This window comes from Felis catus, chromosome D3, assembly GCF_018350175.1.
Source record: "Felis catus isolate Fca126 chromosome D3, F.catus_Fca126_mat1.0, whole genome shotgun sequence".
NCBI classification, from domain to species: Eukaryota; Metazoa; Chordata; class Mammalia; order Carnivora; family Felidae; genus Felis; species Felis catus.
Window position 1 is genome coordinate 28402334 of NC_058379.1, and position 16088 is coordinate 28418421.

The 16088-nt window shown below is 41.8% G+C and overlaps 1 protein-coding gene across 3 annotated transcripts in view; it reads left to right on the forward strand.

Moving 5' to 3' along the window:
• Positions 1-16088, forward strand: part of CLTCL1 (clathrin heavy chain like 1) — a 102459-nt gene that overhangs the window by 37978 nt on the left and 48393 nt on the right. For all 3 annotated transcript variants that reach the window (XM_045041121.1, XM_023241673.2, XM_011287889.4), the window contains exons 4-11: positions 2571-2732; positions 5090-5203; positions 9384-9557; positions 10783-10980; positions 11998-12198; positions 12299-12451; positions 13061-13183; positions 14508-14645. In XM_045041121.1, coding sequence (XP_044897056.1) covers positions 2571-2732; positions 5090-5203; positions 9384-9557; positions 10783-10980; positions 11998-12198; positions 12299-12451; positions 13061-13183; positions 14508-14645 — 1263 coding nt within the window. The remainder of the gene's footprint in view (positions 1-2570; positions 2733-5089; positions 5204-9383; positions 9558-10782; positions 10981-11997; positions 12199-12298; positions 12452-13060; positions 13184-14507; positions 14646-16088) is intronic.

The window sequence follows — 16088 nt, forward strand, 5'->3', positions numbered from 1 at the left end:
TCTTACTCCAGCCTAGGTGTCACTAGGAAACCTTCCCTGATTCAACAGACTGTGTGAGGTCACAGCATTTCACTCTATCCTGGCTCATAGCAGTCAGCACCCTGTATTGCTTGCTTCCTTGCTAGAAACTCTTATCATGTGTCCTTAAGGGAAGGGTCTGGGTCATACTTTCCGTTTTCTTCTTCTTTTTTTTTTTTCCTTTTTTTAACTTTTTAATGTTTATTTTTGAGAGAGAGAGAGGGAGAGGGAGAGTGTACAAGCTGGGAAGAAGCAGAGAGAGAGAGGGAGACACAGAATCCAAAGCAGGCTCCAGGCTCTGAGCTATCAGCACAGAGCCCAATGTAGGGCCTGAACCCACAAACCATGAGATCATGACCTGAGCCAAAGTCCAACACTTAACCAACTGAGCCACCCAGGCACCCATATTCACTTTCTTATCCTTAGCCCTTCACATGGTGCCTGGCACAAAAGAAAGCATTTTTACATTCAATCTTTGTCAGCTACGATCCTCAACATGCCTTTTCCCAAAGCGCACATAATACTCAGCACCCCCATGAGGTAGACTTTACCAGGCAGGAGCCTAAGGCTCAGAAGCAGGTCACAGACCCAAGGCTACACCTGTCACCTCTGAGTGGGTCCATGAGGACAGGCAGTGTCTTGATCTGAGGTGTTCTCTCTGCTGCTTCTTTTCTTCTTCGCTTTAGTTTAGTCTTCTCTAGCATTGGGACTCAAAGGCATTATCTCTATATCATCTCCAATCTTCCCACCCTCCCCTGGGAGGGTGAGTCTTATCCTATACTTACTCTCATTTAAAATTTTTCTTGTTCATTCTGTTGTTAGAGTGTACACATTTGTATTTATCTACAAGTTGCTCCCCTACTTCTCCCTCTTCCCAGCCCTTGGCAACCACTGGTCCACTCTGTCTCTGGATATTTCATATATGGAAATCATGATATGTGGCCTTTGTGAGTGGCTTCTTTCACTTTGCATGTTTTCAAGGTTTATCCATGTTGTAGCATGAATTGGTATTTTGTGTAGTACTTTCACACAAGTCTTCCAGTAGAAAAGTACAAAGGAGGGGCGTCTGGGTGGCTCAGTCGGTTAAGTGTCCGACTTCGGCTCAGGTCACGATCTTGCGGTTCCTGAGTTCAAGCCCCGCGTCAGGCTCTGTGCTGATGGCTCAGAGCCTGGAGCCTGTTTCAGATTCTGTGTTTCCCTCTCTCTCTGCCCCTCCCCTGTTCATGCTCTGTCTCTCTCTGTCTCAAAAATAAATAAACGTTAAAAAAAATTAAAAAACAAAAAAAAGTACAAAGGAAAGGATCTTTAAAAAGAAAAAAGTTGAAGCCTTTGTCCCCCTCCCACCTTTTTGCCTTTGTTTCCCTTTTTAAGGCATGGGGGTAGGTGGCAGATACACTAAGGATCTGAATTTTACCCAGATTGCATAGGGCTCATTTGGCTGGGGTGGTTATTTGAATGTTGAGGTCTAAGAGCTTGAGCTGTGGTGCTGTCATGTCTCATTTACTTAGCTTTTTGAGCACTTGACATTGGGTACAAATGTATTGAAATTCTTTGCTAGAAAATGTAAGTTCTAAGTTTTATGAAAGATATTAGCTTTATTGGGTTTTATTAAATACTATTTTTGCTATTTATAAATTTCAGAAAACCCAATTTTCAAAATTAGCCAATAATCTCCTGAATTACTCTTTATACTTTAGAGTTTGTCCTCCCAAGACTTACTTTAATTTTTTTTTTTTTTGAGAGAGAGAGAGAGAGAGGCAGAGTACAAATGGGGGGAGGGGCAGAGAGAGGAAGACACAGGCCCCAAGCTCTGACCTGTCAGCACAGAGCCCAACGTGGGGCTCGAACCCATGAACTGCGAGATCATGACCTGAGCCAAAGTGGGAGGCTCAACTGACTGAGCCACCCAGGTGCCCCTCCCAAGACTTACTTTATTTTTTTTTAATTTTTTTAATGTTTTATTTATTTTTGACAGAAAGACAAAGCATGAGCAGGGGAGGGGCAGAGAGAGAGAGAGGGAGACACAGAATCCGAAGCAGACTCCAGGCTCTGAGCTGGCAGCACAGAGCCCGACGCGGGGCTCAAACTCACAGACCGCAAAATCATGACCTGAGCCGAAGTCGGATGCTCAACCAACTAAGCCACCCAGGCGCCCCTCCCAAGACTTAACTTTAAATGAATATTTACATGTGTGTGTGTAGAATGTGTGTGTGTGTATTTATATATTTATGTATTTATTTACATATACAAACCTTGTATGTGCACTCAAATATACACAAACATACATATATGCATACCTGTGTGTATACACACATTTTGCATTTAACAAATTGGGACCATCTATCTTAGTGTTTTGAAGTCATATTTTTTCCCTGGTGTTTGCAGCTGTCTTTACACATCAAATTTAGAGTTCTATCATGTCTTTTAATATCTAATAGGCTTATTTTTTATTAGAGAAACTAGGTCAACATGTGAAACTTTCATTTTAGGAACATTTAACAATTTATATCTTCTCTTTTCTCTCTCTTTCATTGCAAAATGTCTTTTCTTAGCAAAACCGTGTAGTTGGGGCAATGCAACTCTACTCTGTGGATAGGAAAGTTTCACAACCCATAGAAGGCCATGCTGCTGCTTTTGCAGAGTTCAAGAGCGAAGGGAATGCCAAGCCTGCCACCCTTTTCTGCTTTGCTGTACGTAGTCCCACAGGGGGCAAGGTAAGATCTCCACTTTCTTTTCTCCCTTAGAAAAGTGTCCTGAGTCACTGTTAAGAGTCTGTACAGTGTAAATTGGTAGCCATTTAGCCAGCGATCCAAAACCAGTTTATAATTGGGAGTGGGGAATAGTCTGCAGGTGCTTCGTATAAATGAAGTCTTTTACAGTATTTAGAACAACTCATCTATTGTACATGTTGGTGGTTTCACAGCCAATCTTTGTAAAGTCAGTGACGTGAAGTCACCTATCAATTAATTGGTCCCTTTGCCCTAAAAATCCTCTTTGACAAAGTCTACTGAGCATGGGCTAGGCACACATGGTTTCTGCTCTCACACAGCAGTCTCATGGAGGCGACAGCTGTGAAAGAACCACTGTATGCCATCCTAACGAAAGGCACAGGTCCTATGTGGTTCTCCCTAGGTGCTGGGGTTGGGGTGGGAGCTGCAAGGAGAAGGCCATGCTCTGGGAGCAAGTTGAGTTTTATTCGGCTCGAGTGCATGGCTAGTATCTGTTTGGCAGGAGTGCCATGGGCAGAGCTGTGAGGTCTAAGAGTTCATGATGTCAGTGAGACCTGCGATTCCAGGGTTGCATCACTCACTTGGAAAGTGGCCTGAAAACATGGTCCTTATCTCAGTATACTCTTATCATACTTCCTGAACTCATTATTTTGGGTTGGTCACTAGCCCTGAAGTATTCCCCAAAGAAGAGCACTGGATCAGTATGTGGCTTCCTAGACTTCCTCATCTTGAATATGGCTAATTGTCTCTCATGTAATAAATATCATGCCCTCCTTAATTGAGAACCAATAGAAAAATAGGAGTCAGGCAAAAATATCAGCCTACTCTGTCACCTTAGACTGAGGCGTTCTACCTCGTCACAGACAGCCGGGCAGCCACAGTCACCCTTGGAAGAACAGAACCCTTCCTGGCCGAGCTGCCTGTGAAGAAGAGCACAGAACAAGCACCCCTGTAAGACAGGTGTGCCTGCTTATCTCCTGCACTCAGCTGTCAGGCAGGCTGGTCCCCTCAGGGCAGTCTTCATGGCAGAGACCCCCACAGCAGCTGTCCCAAGAGCCACCTATATTCTGTGGTAGAATCTCCCCTCCCCTGCCCTAGTGGCAGGTGGGGGTCCCTTCAGTGACTTCCTCAGCCTGTTCCCTTTGCACAGGCCTTCCTTCTAATCCAGCCCAGCTGCACTTATGGCTCTCTAGTCTCATATGGATCCCAGTTTTGTCTGCACTCCAGTTACTTGTTCCTTTCTCACAGGCAGTTACCACTTGTCCATAGTCTCGCCCTTCTCTCACCACCTCCCAAAGAAGCCTGGCTTCTTTACCCAGGCCCCCACTTCTGTTGGCAGTGCCACCATCCTTCCCAACTCTTAAGCAAGAAAGCAGAGTTCTCAAGCTCCATTCTGTTTGTGTTGCCACTGTCCAGCCTCTAGCAAGTCTCACATCTGTAGCACATGAGTCTCTTGTTACCCATATTTGGGTTAGAGAATAGGTCCTCAGACCCACTCCACCCATCAAAAAGCATTTCCCCAAACTACCATTTCTCTTAAAGTGCCTGTATGCTAGGAGTTTCAGTCTCCCTGCATCTTAACTCACAGTGGCCCCTGCTCACTTGCTACATCAGCCCTCCCCTTCTAGCCCATCTCTCTGCTTGCCTCAAGCCTCTTTGGTGTTTCCCTTCTCCCTCTCTGCTAGGCCAAATCCAAACTAAGTGTATACTCATAAGTTTCCTCTACTGGGCACCCCCTCCAACCCTCATTGTTTCACGTCTCTGATCCACCTCCACTCATGATTTTTTCCCCAGACTTGTTTCTAGCTGTGGTACCTTTTTATTAGATGAGAGGAACTTGAAGCTGTTCTGATAAAAGCAGGGACAGAACTCCTTGTCCACTGTCATTCTTTCCGATTCTCCAAGGATTTTTATGCCCCCCAGAATAACCTTAAAAAAACTCTCAGGCCTTTGGCACAATCAACTGTCTTGTGAGTTTGGCATTCAGTTACATGATCTTGTCAGTTGATGTGTGTTAGCCTGAGCCCATGTCCAGGAGAGCCCCTTGTTTCATGGGCATTCACACTAATGGCCAGAGAGGGGGCAAGTGACTCAGCCAACATGCTAGAACTAAACTTTGCTCAGGTTTCCTGGCATTGGTTTTTCCTATTGTCCTTGGTAGCGGACAGTAGGTTAGTGAATAGCATGAGCACTCCAACCAAGAGATTTTCTTGTCTTGTTTGAATGTAACTTTTATCATTAGTCTTACAGAGCATGGACTATGGCTGTACTTAACTGTACATTAGTTAGCATTAGTCTGCCACCAATATGTTTCCTTGGATTGACCTAAATCTCTTATCTAGTTGCACATAATCGAAGTCGGACAGCCTGCAGCAGGAAACCAGCCTTTTGTAAAGAAAGCTGTGGATGTGTTTTTCCCTCCAGAGGCTCAGACTGATTTCCCAGTGGCTATGCAGGTATGAATGTGCTGCCTGCTACGTGAGTTAGAACAAATCACAGATCTTGGGTGGAGGGGAACAGCAGATAATAGGTTCCTGTGCTTCAGAAGAATCCCAAATAGATACATTAGAACACAGAGAAGATAATGTCAGTGTTCATGTTTTAACTCATGCTGCCTTAACAACAGTCTGGAAAGAGCACTCTTTTCTACAAACAGGACTTTGTCTGACACATACCGAAGTCCCAGACCTTTCCCTTTTTATTATGAAAGATTAAATGTTCACTGTAGTACAAAAATATAAAGAAGAAAACAGTCTTCTCTAGCTGAACCAATTGGCTGTAAAATATATCAAAGACTTCACTATTTATTATATTTAAAAAGTTAGATACATCTTTTCTGAACAAAATTGGAATCACATTATATATGTAAGATCATACAGTCTACCCCCCCCCCCATTTTTGCTCAGTACATCATAGACGTTTCTATAAGGTATGCCATTCTTTGTTAATATCTTGGGAAGTAAACATTTATTTTTAGGGATGTAGTATAATTGTAGGATAGTTTAGTTATTTGCTTTTTTCTGTTCTCAAATATTTGACAATACTTAATGATGCTTTCTTTTTTAATTTTTTAATATTTTTAAGCTAGATTTCTAGAAATAGTATGTGATCAAATGCAGTTTTTTTTTCCACAAAGTGAAATTGACCTTTTCTCTATCTTACAAAAATACATATTGTCCATTAATTTCCAATAATATCAATAAACATAACATAACATACAACATAACAATAACATAACAATAACATAACAATAAACATAAACAATAGTAGAATTAAATATCCACTGAAATCCTACCCCACTGATAACTGTGACTGCCCCCTTTGGAAGTATCTTTGTATGCATACATTTACAAACATATATGCAAATAGAGTCTTATGAAATGGCTTGGCACTGGCCTTGGGCTTTATGACCTTTTCTCACTATGTTGCAGACCAACACCACTCCAATAAAATGCATATAATATTTTAATGTCTATATTATCTTTTCTGTAGATGTGCCCTAATTGATTTAGACAATCCCCCATTGGGTATTTATAGTGAATGCTTCTAGGAGCATTATTGTCCATATATCTTTGTGCATCAGTCCAAGGATAAACTGCCACATGTGAAATTGCTGCGTCAGGGGCATGTGTACAACCACACTGGCCAGTTCCTACTCCTGCCACCACCTCCCTGATAGCTGGACAGTGTCCAATGAGCTTCATGTCCTTCCTGTGGTTAATGTCGAGGTGGAATGAGTTTACCACTCATATGCATCTTGTTAATTACCTCTTCCTGATCTTGGCAGTTTTTCTCTTGGGGGGGTCTTTATCTTACTTGTAAGAACTCTGTAGTTTTTGGATACTAATGCCTGATGTATTTCAAATAAATATTTTTTCATAGTCATAACAGAAGTTTATTTGAGTGTGTTCCACCTTGTAGAAGTTTTGCATTTTTATGTGGCTTTGGTGTCATGTTTTAAAAAGAATTCTACACCCCAAGGTGAAGAAAATATTCACCATATTTTCTTCTATTACTTTCTTAGTTTTATTTGCTTTTTAAAAAAATATTTTTAATGTTTATTTTTGAGAGACAGAGACAGAGTGTGAGTGGGGTTGGGGCAGATAGTGATGGAGACACAGAATCCGGAGCAGGCTCCAGGCTCTGAGCTGTAAGCACAGAGCCCAACATGGGGTTCAAACTCACAGACTGCCAGATCATGACCTGAGCCAAAGTTGGATGCTTAACCGACTGAGCTACCCAGGAACCCCAGTTTTATTTGCTTGTTATGTAAAAATCTTTGACTCATCTGGGATTTACATTGATAAAGAACAGGATGGAGAGCCAATTCTTTTCCCTCATCCTGTATCCCCATATAGCCAGCTGGTTATATTAACATTGTGATATGAAATACCTACTCATTCATGTTAAATTCTTATATGTTTGATTCTACTTCAAGATTCTGTTCTGTTTGTTTTTATTTCTTCCTATGCTAGTACCCCACTTTATTTTTTACTACCATACTTTGATTTTTTAAATTTTTTTAATGTTTATTTATTATTGAGAGACACTACATGAGCATGGGAAGGGCAGAGAGAGTAGGAGACACAGAATCCAAAGCAGGCTCCAGGTCCTGAGCTGTCAGCACATAGCCCAACATGGGGCTTGAACTCACAAACTGCGAGATCATGACCTGAGCTGAAGTTGGACGCTCAACTGACTGAGCCACCCAGGCACCCCTACCATACTTTTAAAATTACTATAATTTTGAGGGGTGCCTGGATGGCTTGGTTGGCTAAGCCTCCAACTTCATCTCAGGTCATGATCTCATGGTTTGTGGGTTCAGGCCTATGTCAGGCTCTGTGCTGACAGCTCAGAGCCTGGAGCCAGCTTCAGATTCTGTGTCTCCCTCTCTCTGCCCTTCTCCCTCTCACTAAAAAATTATAGAGTAAAAAAAATAATAGAGTAACATTAAAAAAAATAATAGAGTAAAATAATAATAATTAAAAAAAAATAATAGAGTAAAATAATAAAATAAAGTAACATAATGATAGGTTTTGGGCGCCTGGCTGGCTCAGTTGCTGGCTGTGACTCTTGATCTTGCAGTGGAGATCTTTAAATTAAAAAAAATTTTTTTTGATGTTTATTTATTTTTGAGAGAGAGAGACAGAGTGTGAGCAGCAAGTGGTAGAGACAGAGAGGAAGACACAGAATCTGAAGCAGGCTCCAGGCTCTGAGCTGTCAGCACAGAGCCCAACATGGAGCTCGAACTCATGAACCACAAGATCATGACCTGAGCTGAAGTTGGATGCTTAACCAATTGAGCCACTCAGGTGCCCCGAGATCTTTTAATTTTTAAAATAAACAAATAAAATTACTGTAGGTTTCATAATAATTTTTTTTTTTTTAGAGAGAGAGAGAGAGAGAGAGAGAGAGAGAACGATAGCACAATCAGAGGAGCAAGGGGGAGCAGAGGGGCAGAGGGAGGGAGCAAGAGGGAGAGAGAAAGAGAAAGAAAGAGAGAAAGAGAATCCCAAGCAGGGGTCACACTCAGTGTGGAGCCCAGTGGGGCACTTGATCTAACGACTGCAAGAATCAAGAGTCAGATGCTTAACCAACTGAACCACCCAGGCACCCCTATAATAACTTTTTTGTTAACATTTATTTATTTTGGGGAGAGAGAGAGCAAGTGAGCAAGCGTGCAAGTGGGGGAGGGGCAGAGAGAGAGGGAGACACAGAATCCTTAGCAGGCTCCAGGCTCTGAGCTGTCAGCACAGAGCCCAATATGGGGCTTGAACTCACGAGCTGTGAGATCATGAGCTGAAGTTGGATGCCTAACCAACTGAGCCACACAGGCAGCCCCCTTATAATAACTTTTTAAAGTTTATTTTGTTTTTAGTAATCTCTATACCCCACGTGGGGCTTGAACTCATGAACTAGATCCCTGAGATCAAGAGTCACATGTTTTTCCAACTGAGCCAGCCAGGCGCCCCATACAATAATTTAATTTGGCAAGTTAATCAGTCTTTCTCCCACCCCTTCAGAATTTGTCATGTATTAAATCTTCTGTAGGAGTTAATACAACTTGGCAAAGGTCAAAGGTTACTAAATGGTGGTGGAGGGTAAGCTGAAATGTGAACACAGTGTATGAGGTCTTTTTCCAGAACTTTCCCCTGATTTTATGAACTTGCAGCTTCTTCTAAAAGGATTTGGTAAGGAAGTAAGGAGAGGATAGTTATACCTGAAGGATAAATGAATAGCCTAATTTATTGGACCTTTATTTGAGAAGAGTTGGCCAAAGTATTGGCTATAAAACTATTCTCAAGTGAATAAACTGAGGGTTGATGGGGGGCGGGAGGGAGGGAAAAGTGGGTGACGGGCATTGAGGAGGGCACCTGTTGGGATGAGCACTGGATGTTGTATGAAAACCAATTTGACAATAAATTTCATATTAAAAAAATAAAATAAAAAAAGATAAAACTATTCTCAAGTGGGTAGGACTTGACTGGAATCAACTTGGGATCTACATCTCAGCAGCATAATGCTCCCCACCAATAGTAAGTGATCTCTTGGGCTTAATAACTCAAGATCTTTCATCATTTGTGAGCTCTTTTGCCCTATTTGGCTTCTTTCTATCTGTTCTGTATCTTCCTATAGATTGGAGGTAAACATGGTGTTATTTACTTGATCACGAAATATGGCTATCTTCACATGTATGACCTAGAGTCTGGCGTGTGCATCTACATGAACCGTATCAGTGCTGACACGATATTTGTCACTGCTCCACATGAATCTACTTCTGGAATTATTGGTGTCAACAAAAAGGGACAGGTATGGAACTTGGAGGGTTCATCTCCCACCTTTTCCATTCACTAGGGACTAGAGCTTAACTTTTACTCCTCCAAGACAGTGGTCAAGTAGAGTTACCTCCTGTTATTCAACTTATACCCATGTCTCCCTTCTACTTCTTGCCATTACTTTATATCACTCCTAACACAGGATCGATTCTGAGAAGAGAGTAGCTCCCTTACTGCATGAAGCTTCTCTCAGTGAAGCAGCAGTTCTGATACACACCAGGCCAGACACATACTGATTGGGGAGGGTTGAAAAGCAAGTACTATGCTACCTAAATTACCTCTCTCAACTAAAGTTAAATTTTTTTTAACGTTTGTTTTATTTTTGACAGAGAGAGAGAGAGAGAGAGAGAGAGAGAGAGAGAGAGACAGAGCATGAGTGGGGGAGGGGCAGAGAGAGAGGGAGATACAGAATCTGAAACAGGCTCCAGGCTCCAAGCTGTCAGCAGAGTCCAACATGGGGCTTGAACTCACAGACAGCGAGATCATGACCTGAGCCGAGGTTGGATGCTCAACTGACTGAGCCACCCAGGCACCCCTCTCAACTAAAGTTAAAAAAAACAGTTAATAGAAGAAAATCTGTGCTTTTTTTTTTTTTATTTTTTTTATTTTTAGTGTTTATTTGAGGGAGAGAAACAGAGTGCGAGCAGGGGTGGGGCAGAGAGAGAGGGAGACACAGAATCTGAAGCAGGCTCCAGACTCTGAGCTGTCAGCACAGAGCCGGATGCGGGGCTCAAACTCACAAACCGCGAGATCATGACCTGAGCCAAAGTCAAACGCTCAACCGACCAAGCCACCCAGACGCCCTGAAAAATCTGTGCTTTAAAAAAAAGAACATTTAAGAAGAAAAACTGTCGGTTCCACACCCCCAAATAGGTCATTTTGGCAGAGTGATCATCTTGAACACATCACTGGTCAATGTCCATGCAACTTTATTTTTTTTCTCACTTGGTATTTTTATAGTCTTTTAAAATAACTACATGGAATCCCATGCTGTGTTTCTACCATGATATTCTGTTGTGTTGCCATTAGGTGTTTGGCTCCTGTGCATTCTGTCACTGTTAGAGCCAACATTCTAGGCATACTCAGCCTGAGCTTTAGAATTTTGCTGCTACTGCAGTACCTGAGAGCAGGATGTAGTAGTATGTGTATATGGAGCACTTTTCTAGGCTAGGCCAGTCTCACTTGTTGGGTCTTTATAGGTGCTGTCAGTTTGTGTCGAGGAAGATAACATTGTGAATTATGCAACCAGTGTGCTTCAAAATCCAGACCTTGGTCTGCGCTTGGCCATTCGTAGTAACTTGGCTGGGGCGGAGGAGTTATTCGTGAGAAAATTCACTACCCTCTTTGCACAGGGGAGCTATGCTGAAGCCGCCAAAGTAGCAGCATCTGCACCAAAGGTAATGGCCCTACAACACTGTGTACCAATCTGAGTGTGAAATAAATTATAAAAGCATTCCACTACTGATGTTGGAGTGTCTTGCTGTTTTGTTAGTTGTTTTAGCTTTAAAATTTGTGCCAATGGCATGACAACAATGAGAAATCAACAAAAAGCACAATCCTGCTGCAACAACATTTTTTTATTCTCTTCCAGTTCTCATCTACGTACATACATACATATTTCTCATGCAGCTTCTTAGCTTAGGAAATACAGAGCTGTATTATACATCAAGTAGTTGTACCCTGTTTTATTTAGTCATGTTCTGCTCTCGACTTTCTCTGCTCATCTAGAGTGTAACAGTACTGCTTAGGACATTTTTTTCTGTTTATTTCATTAGGATAAATTGTCCAGGCCTAGATCTGCTCCTAAGTAAATAAAGGGTTTTGAGTTGCTTTTCATTGAAACGATTTCTTCTTTCAAGGGATACTTATGAACAAACCATTTCTAGTCTTCACACATGACTTTTGAGTATTTTGAATTAGAACATAATAATGGTAGAACTTCACTATTGCCAGGCTGATTTAAAAGCCTAATTCTCACTGCAGCATGCTAGGGAGGAAGTTTCTTCCTAGAAATCACCTGTGAGACTGAGACTCGCTGTGCTTGTGGTTTTTGCTGAAGGTGGAAGCCATTGCCTTGGTAGAGGACTTTCTGTCCCTGACAATTCTGTGTGGAATTTCCATCGGCAAATTTTTTTAAAATATTTATTTATTTTTGAGAGAGAGAGCGAGAGACTGTGGGTGAGTTGGGGAGGGGCAGAAAGAGAGGGAGACACAGAATCCGAAGCAGGCTCCAGGCTCCAAGCTGTCAGCACAGAGCCTGACATGGGGCTCGAACCCACAAACTGTGAAGTTGGCTGCTGAACCAACTGAGCCACCCAGGCACCCCAGCAATTTTTTTTTTTTAATACAAGGGAGTTAAGTAAAGGGACAGCCTTTGAGTACAGCATAACAACCTACATTTCCATTTGTCATAGGGAGTCCTGCGTACCAGTGACACAGTTCGGAAGTTCCAAAGTATTCCCGCCCAGCCTGGGCAGGCCTCTCCTTTGCTCCAGTACTTTGGAATCCTCCTTGACCAGGGTCAGCTCAATAAACTTGAATCCTTAGAACTTTGCCGTCCAGTGCTTCAGCAGGGTCGCAAGCAACTCTTAGAAAAGTGGCTGAAAGAAGATAAGGTACAAACACTTATGAAATCACAGCCCTCAGCACAGTTATTAAACTAGATCACAGGTTCCTCTGGTCCTAATCTTGCCCTCTCTCTTTGGCACACCACAGCTGGAGTGTTCAGAAGAACTTGGAGATTTGGTCAAAACTGCTGACCCTACACTTGCTCTGAGTGTGTATCTTCGGGCAAATGTGCCGAGCAAGGTTATCCAGTGTTTTGCAGAAACAGGCCAATTCCAGAAAATTGTCCTCTATGCCAAAAAGGTAATACATGCCTAACCATTAGCATTTCACAGATAATTAATTTGTGGTAGGTGGTTGCTGATTCTGAAGTTTATAAAATACCCTTCCTTCTCAGGAAGTGCTTTGGTGTGAGTTGTCGGTGTTGCTGCTAGCACCTGTCATTCGGTGATAATGATTCTATTCTCTTCAGTTTTTTATTTTCCTGTCTTATTTTTACAGTCCTTCCAGTTCCCTTCCACTTGGGGATTTTCCTGTAATTTTTTTCTTTTTCTCCCTTCTCCCTCGTGCCCCTCAGCACCGTCTGTGTGTTAAATCCATGTTTTGGCGGGCTTCCACTGCAGCTTGTGCCCAAAGCTCACTGGACGACGTGCTGGGTTTAGTCAGAGCTTGCACACTGGTTTGGATGACTTCTTTGTGGTCCAGGCTGTTTGTGTAGTTGATTGTGTCTCTGCATACATGGCAGCGCCTTGAAGTGGATGTTGTATTTGGCAGAGATCCTGCACATACGCATGCTAATATTGCTCCTCATTTCTTTGTAAACACAGGTTTAAAACAAAGGATGGGAGCTTTTTTTCTTAAATACTCAAGGTGTTTTGTTTATTTTTTTGATGGGTGTTCCCTTGCCTCTAGGTTGGCTATACCCCAGACTGGATCTTTTTACTGAGGAGTGTGATGAGAATCAGTCCAGACCAGGGCCTGCAGTTTTCTCAAATGCTAGTGCGAGACGAGGAGCCATTGGCCAATATTGACCAGGTGAGCATGAGTTGTTTGGGATAGCTTTTTATGGCTTTGCATAATTGTCAAGAAGATGCCTTTTTATTTGTTTTTCTCTTACCAGTGTCTTCCAGTCTAAAAAATCTGATGTATTTTGTCTTCTATTCTTTTATTATTTGAATACTGTCACTTAACCTTTGTTTTGAAGTATTTTAGAGGATTCATCTGTCAGGTTGTGAGAATGTTATTTCTTTTGTGTGGTGGTTGGTGGCGGGGAGCGAGGATGTCATTTTAAAATGGTAGCCCCACTTCATTATCCTCTGCTGACTAAGGCCACCTGAACTCTCTCTGTGTACTGGTTACGGTAAGTGCTCTCAGGTCTGTAGACTTTCATCCTGTGGGTGTTTGGCTCACCTGGAGTTAGGTGAACATGAGACCATTATTTTAGCATAACACAGTGTGTAGACATAAACACATGTCAAGTTACCTTCAGTAAACTGGGTACAATGGGCTCTGGGTAATACAGAGAGATATGTAACAAAGTTTGAAGCAAGGCAAAACCGACAGCTTGTATAGATATAAGTGCATTCATACTGAGTTGATACATAGTGGAATTTGCAGGTAGTTTGGAGATCATGTTGAAAGGGTTTGAGCCAAATTTACATAGATACCAAGGGGAAAGAAGACTCCAGATTACATCTGGTTTATATTTCATATTTCTAAAGTATTTTTAATAAAAACTTTCTCCTGTACTTTAAATATGGAAACAGTTACACAATCAGTAACTTCATTACCTATATATCACTTCTTACTAAGTCTTATTCTTTAACTTCTATTTAACTTTAATGATCGATGTCTAAGTCAGTGTTTGCAGTTTCCTAACTGTGCCTGAATAATGAGAGTATAAGGGCTAGACACCAGGTATTGACTGCCTCTAGGATTTGATTAAGTAACAGATTGTTAAGATTGCTTGAATCCCTTCAAAGTACTTCCTTTGATTTACTTGAATAAAAATGCCCTGTTGGTGAGGATGATATGGGTGATAATAATTTCACAAAATTACCTAAAAAGTAATGGCTATGAGTTACTTGAATTTTGATAATATGAGAAAATGCAGGACAACTGGCTGGCTCAGTCAGCAGAGCATGCGACTCCTGATCTCGGGGTTGTGAGTTTGAGCCCCACATTCGGTGTAGAGATCACTAAAAAACTAAAATAAAAACTAAAAAAAAAAAGAGAGAGAAAATGCAAAGGAAGGAACTAATGGTTGAATTTCTAAATGAGATTCAATTTCAGGAGCTATCTGAATAGGAAAATAAAATAGTTTCCTTTGGGTAAATATGTGGCTTTCAATCTGTTTCAGATTGTAGACGTTTTCATGGAAAACAGTTTAATTCAGCAGTGTACCTCCTTCTTGTTGGATGCCTTGAAAAATAACCGCCCAGCTGAGGGGCACCTCCAGACGCGCCTGCTGGAGATGAACCTGATTCACGCACCCCAGGCAAGTGACATTTCTAGGCTCTAACCATAGGACAGAGCGCCTGTTTTATTTCTCTGTGGGACCTGCACACCTGAACACAGTGGCTTTGGGCTGGGATGTGCTCATGCCTCAGGGGGCACGCTCTAAGACTTTCCTGCAAGAAAGTTCTAGAATCCATGGTGCAAAACTTTCATAGAGACTTTTGCACCTGGGACATCTTTTCTTTTCATTTTTCTTTTCTTCATTGTGGTAAAGTGCACATAACAAAATTTACCATTTTAGCCATTTTTTTGAAGTTTTTAAAAAATGTTTATTTATTTTGAGAGAGTGAGAGAGTGAGAACGTGAGCAGGAGAGAGAATCCCAAGCAGATTCCACGCTATCAGCTCAGAGCCCAACGTGGGACTTGATCCCACTAACTGTGAGGTCATGACCTGAGCCGAAATCAAGAGTCAGATGCTTAACCAGCTGAGCCACCCAGGGACCCCTACCATTTTAACCATTTTTAAGTGCATGATTTAGTGGCCTTAAGTACATTCACAATATTGTGCAACCATTACCACTGTATATTTCCAGAACTTTTTATAATCATGAACAGAAAATCTGTATCCATTAAGCAGTAACTCCCCATTCCCTCCCTCAGCCCTTGGTAACTCCTGTTTCACTTACTGTTTCTATGAATTTGCCTATTTTAGATACTTCATATAAGTAGAATCATATGATATTTGTCCTTTTTTCTGGCTTGTTCACTTAGTATATTGTCTTCAGGATTCATCCATGTTGTGACATACATCAGAATTTCATTCCTTTTTATGTCTGAATAATATTCCATCATATGTGTATGCCACATTTTCTGTACCTGTTTATTTGTTGATGACACTGGGTTGCTTTCACCCTGTAACTGTTGCAGATAGAGCTGCTAGGAGTATTGGTGTACAGGTATCAGTTTGAGTTCCTGTGTTCAGCTCTTTGGGGCATACAGCCAGAAGTGGAATTGCCAAATTATATGGTAATTCTGTATGTAACTTGTTGCAGTACCACCATACTATATTTCAAGCATTACACCATTTTATATTCCCACCACAGTATATGAGTATTCCAATTTCTTCATATCCTTGCCAACACTTGTTATTTTCTGTGTATGTTTAAAAAATAATAATATCTAGGGGCACCTAGGTGGCTCAGTAGGTTTAGCATCTGACTTCAGCTCAGGTCATTATCTCATGGTTCATGGGTTTGAGCCCCATGTTGGGCTCTCTGCTGACAGCTCAGAGCCTGAAGCCTGCTTTAGATTCTGTCTCCCTTTCTGCCCTTTCCCTGCTCATGCTCTGTCTCTCTCTCTCAAAAATAAATAAACATTAAAAAAATAATAATAATAGCTATATGGGGCACCTGGGTGGCTCAGTCAGTTAAGCATGTAACTTTGGCTCAGGTCATGATCTCGTGGCTTGAGAGTTCAAGCCCC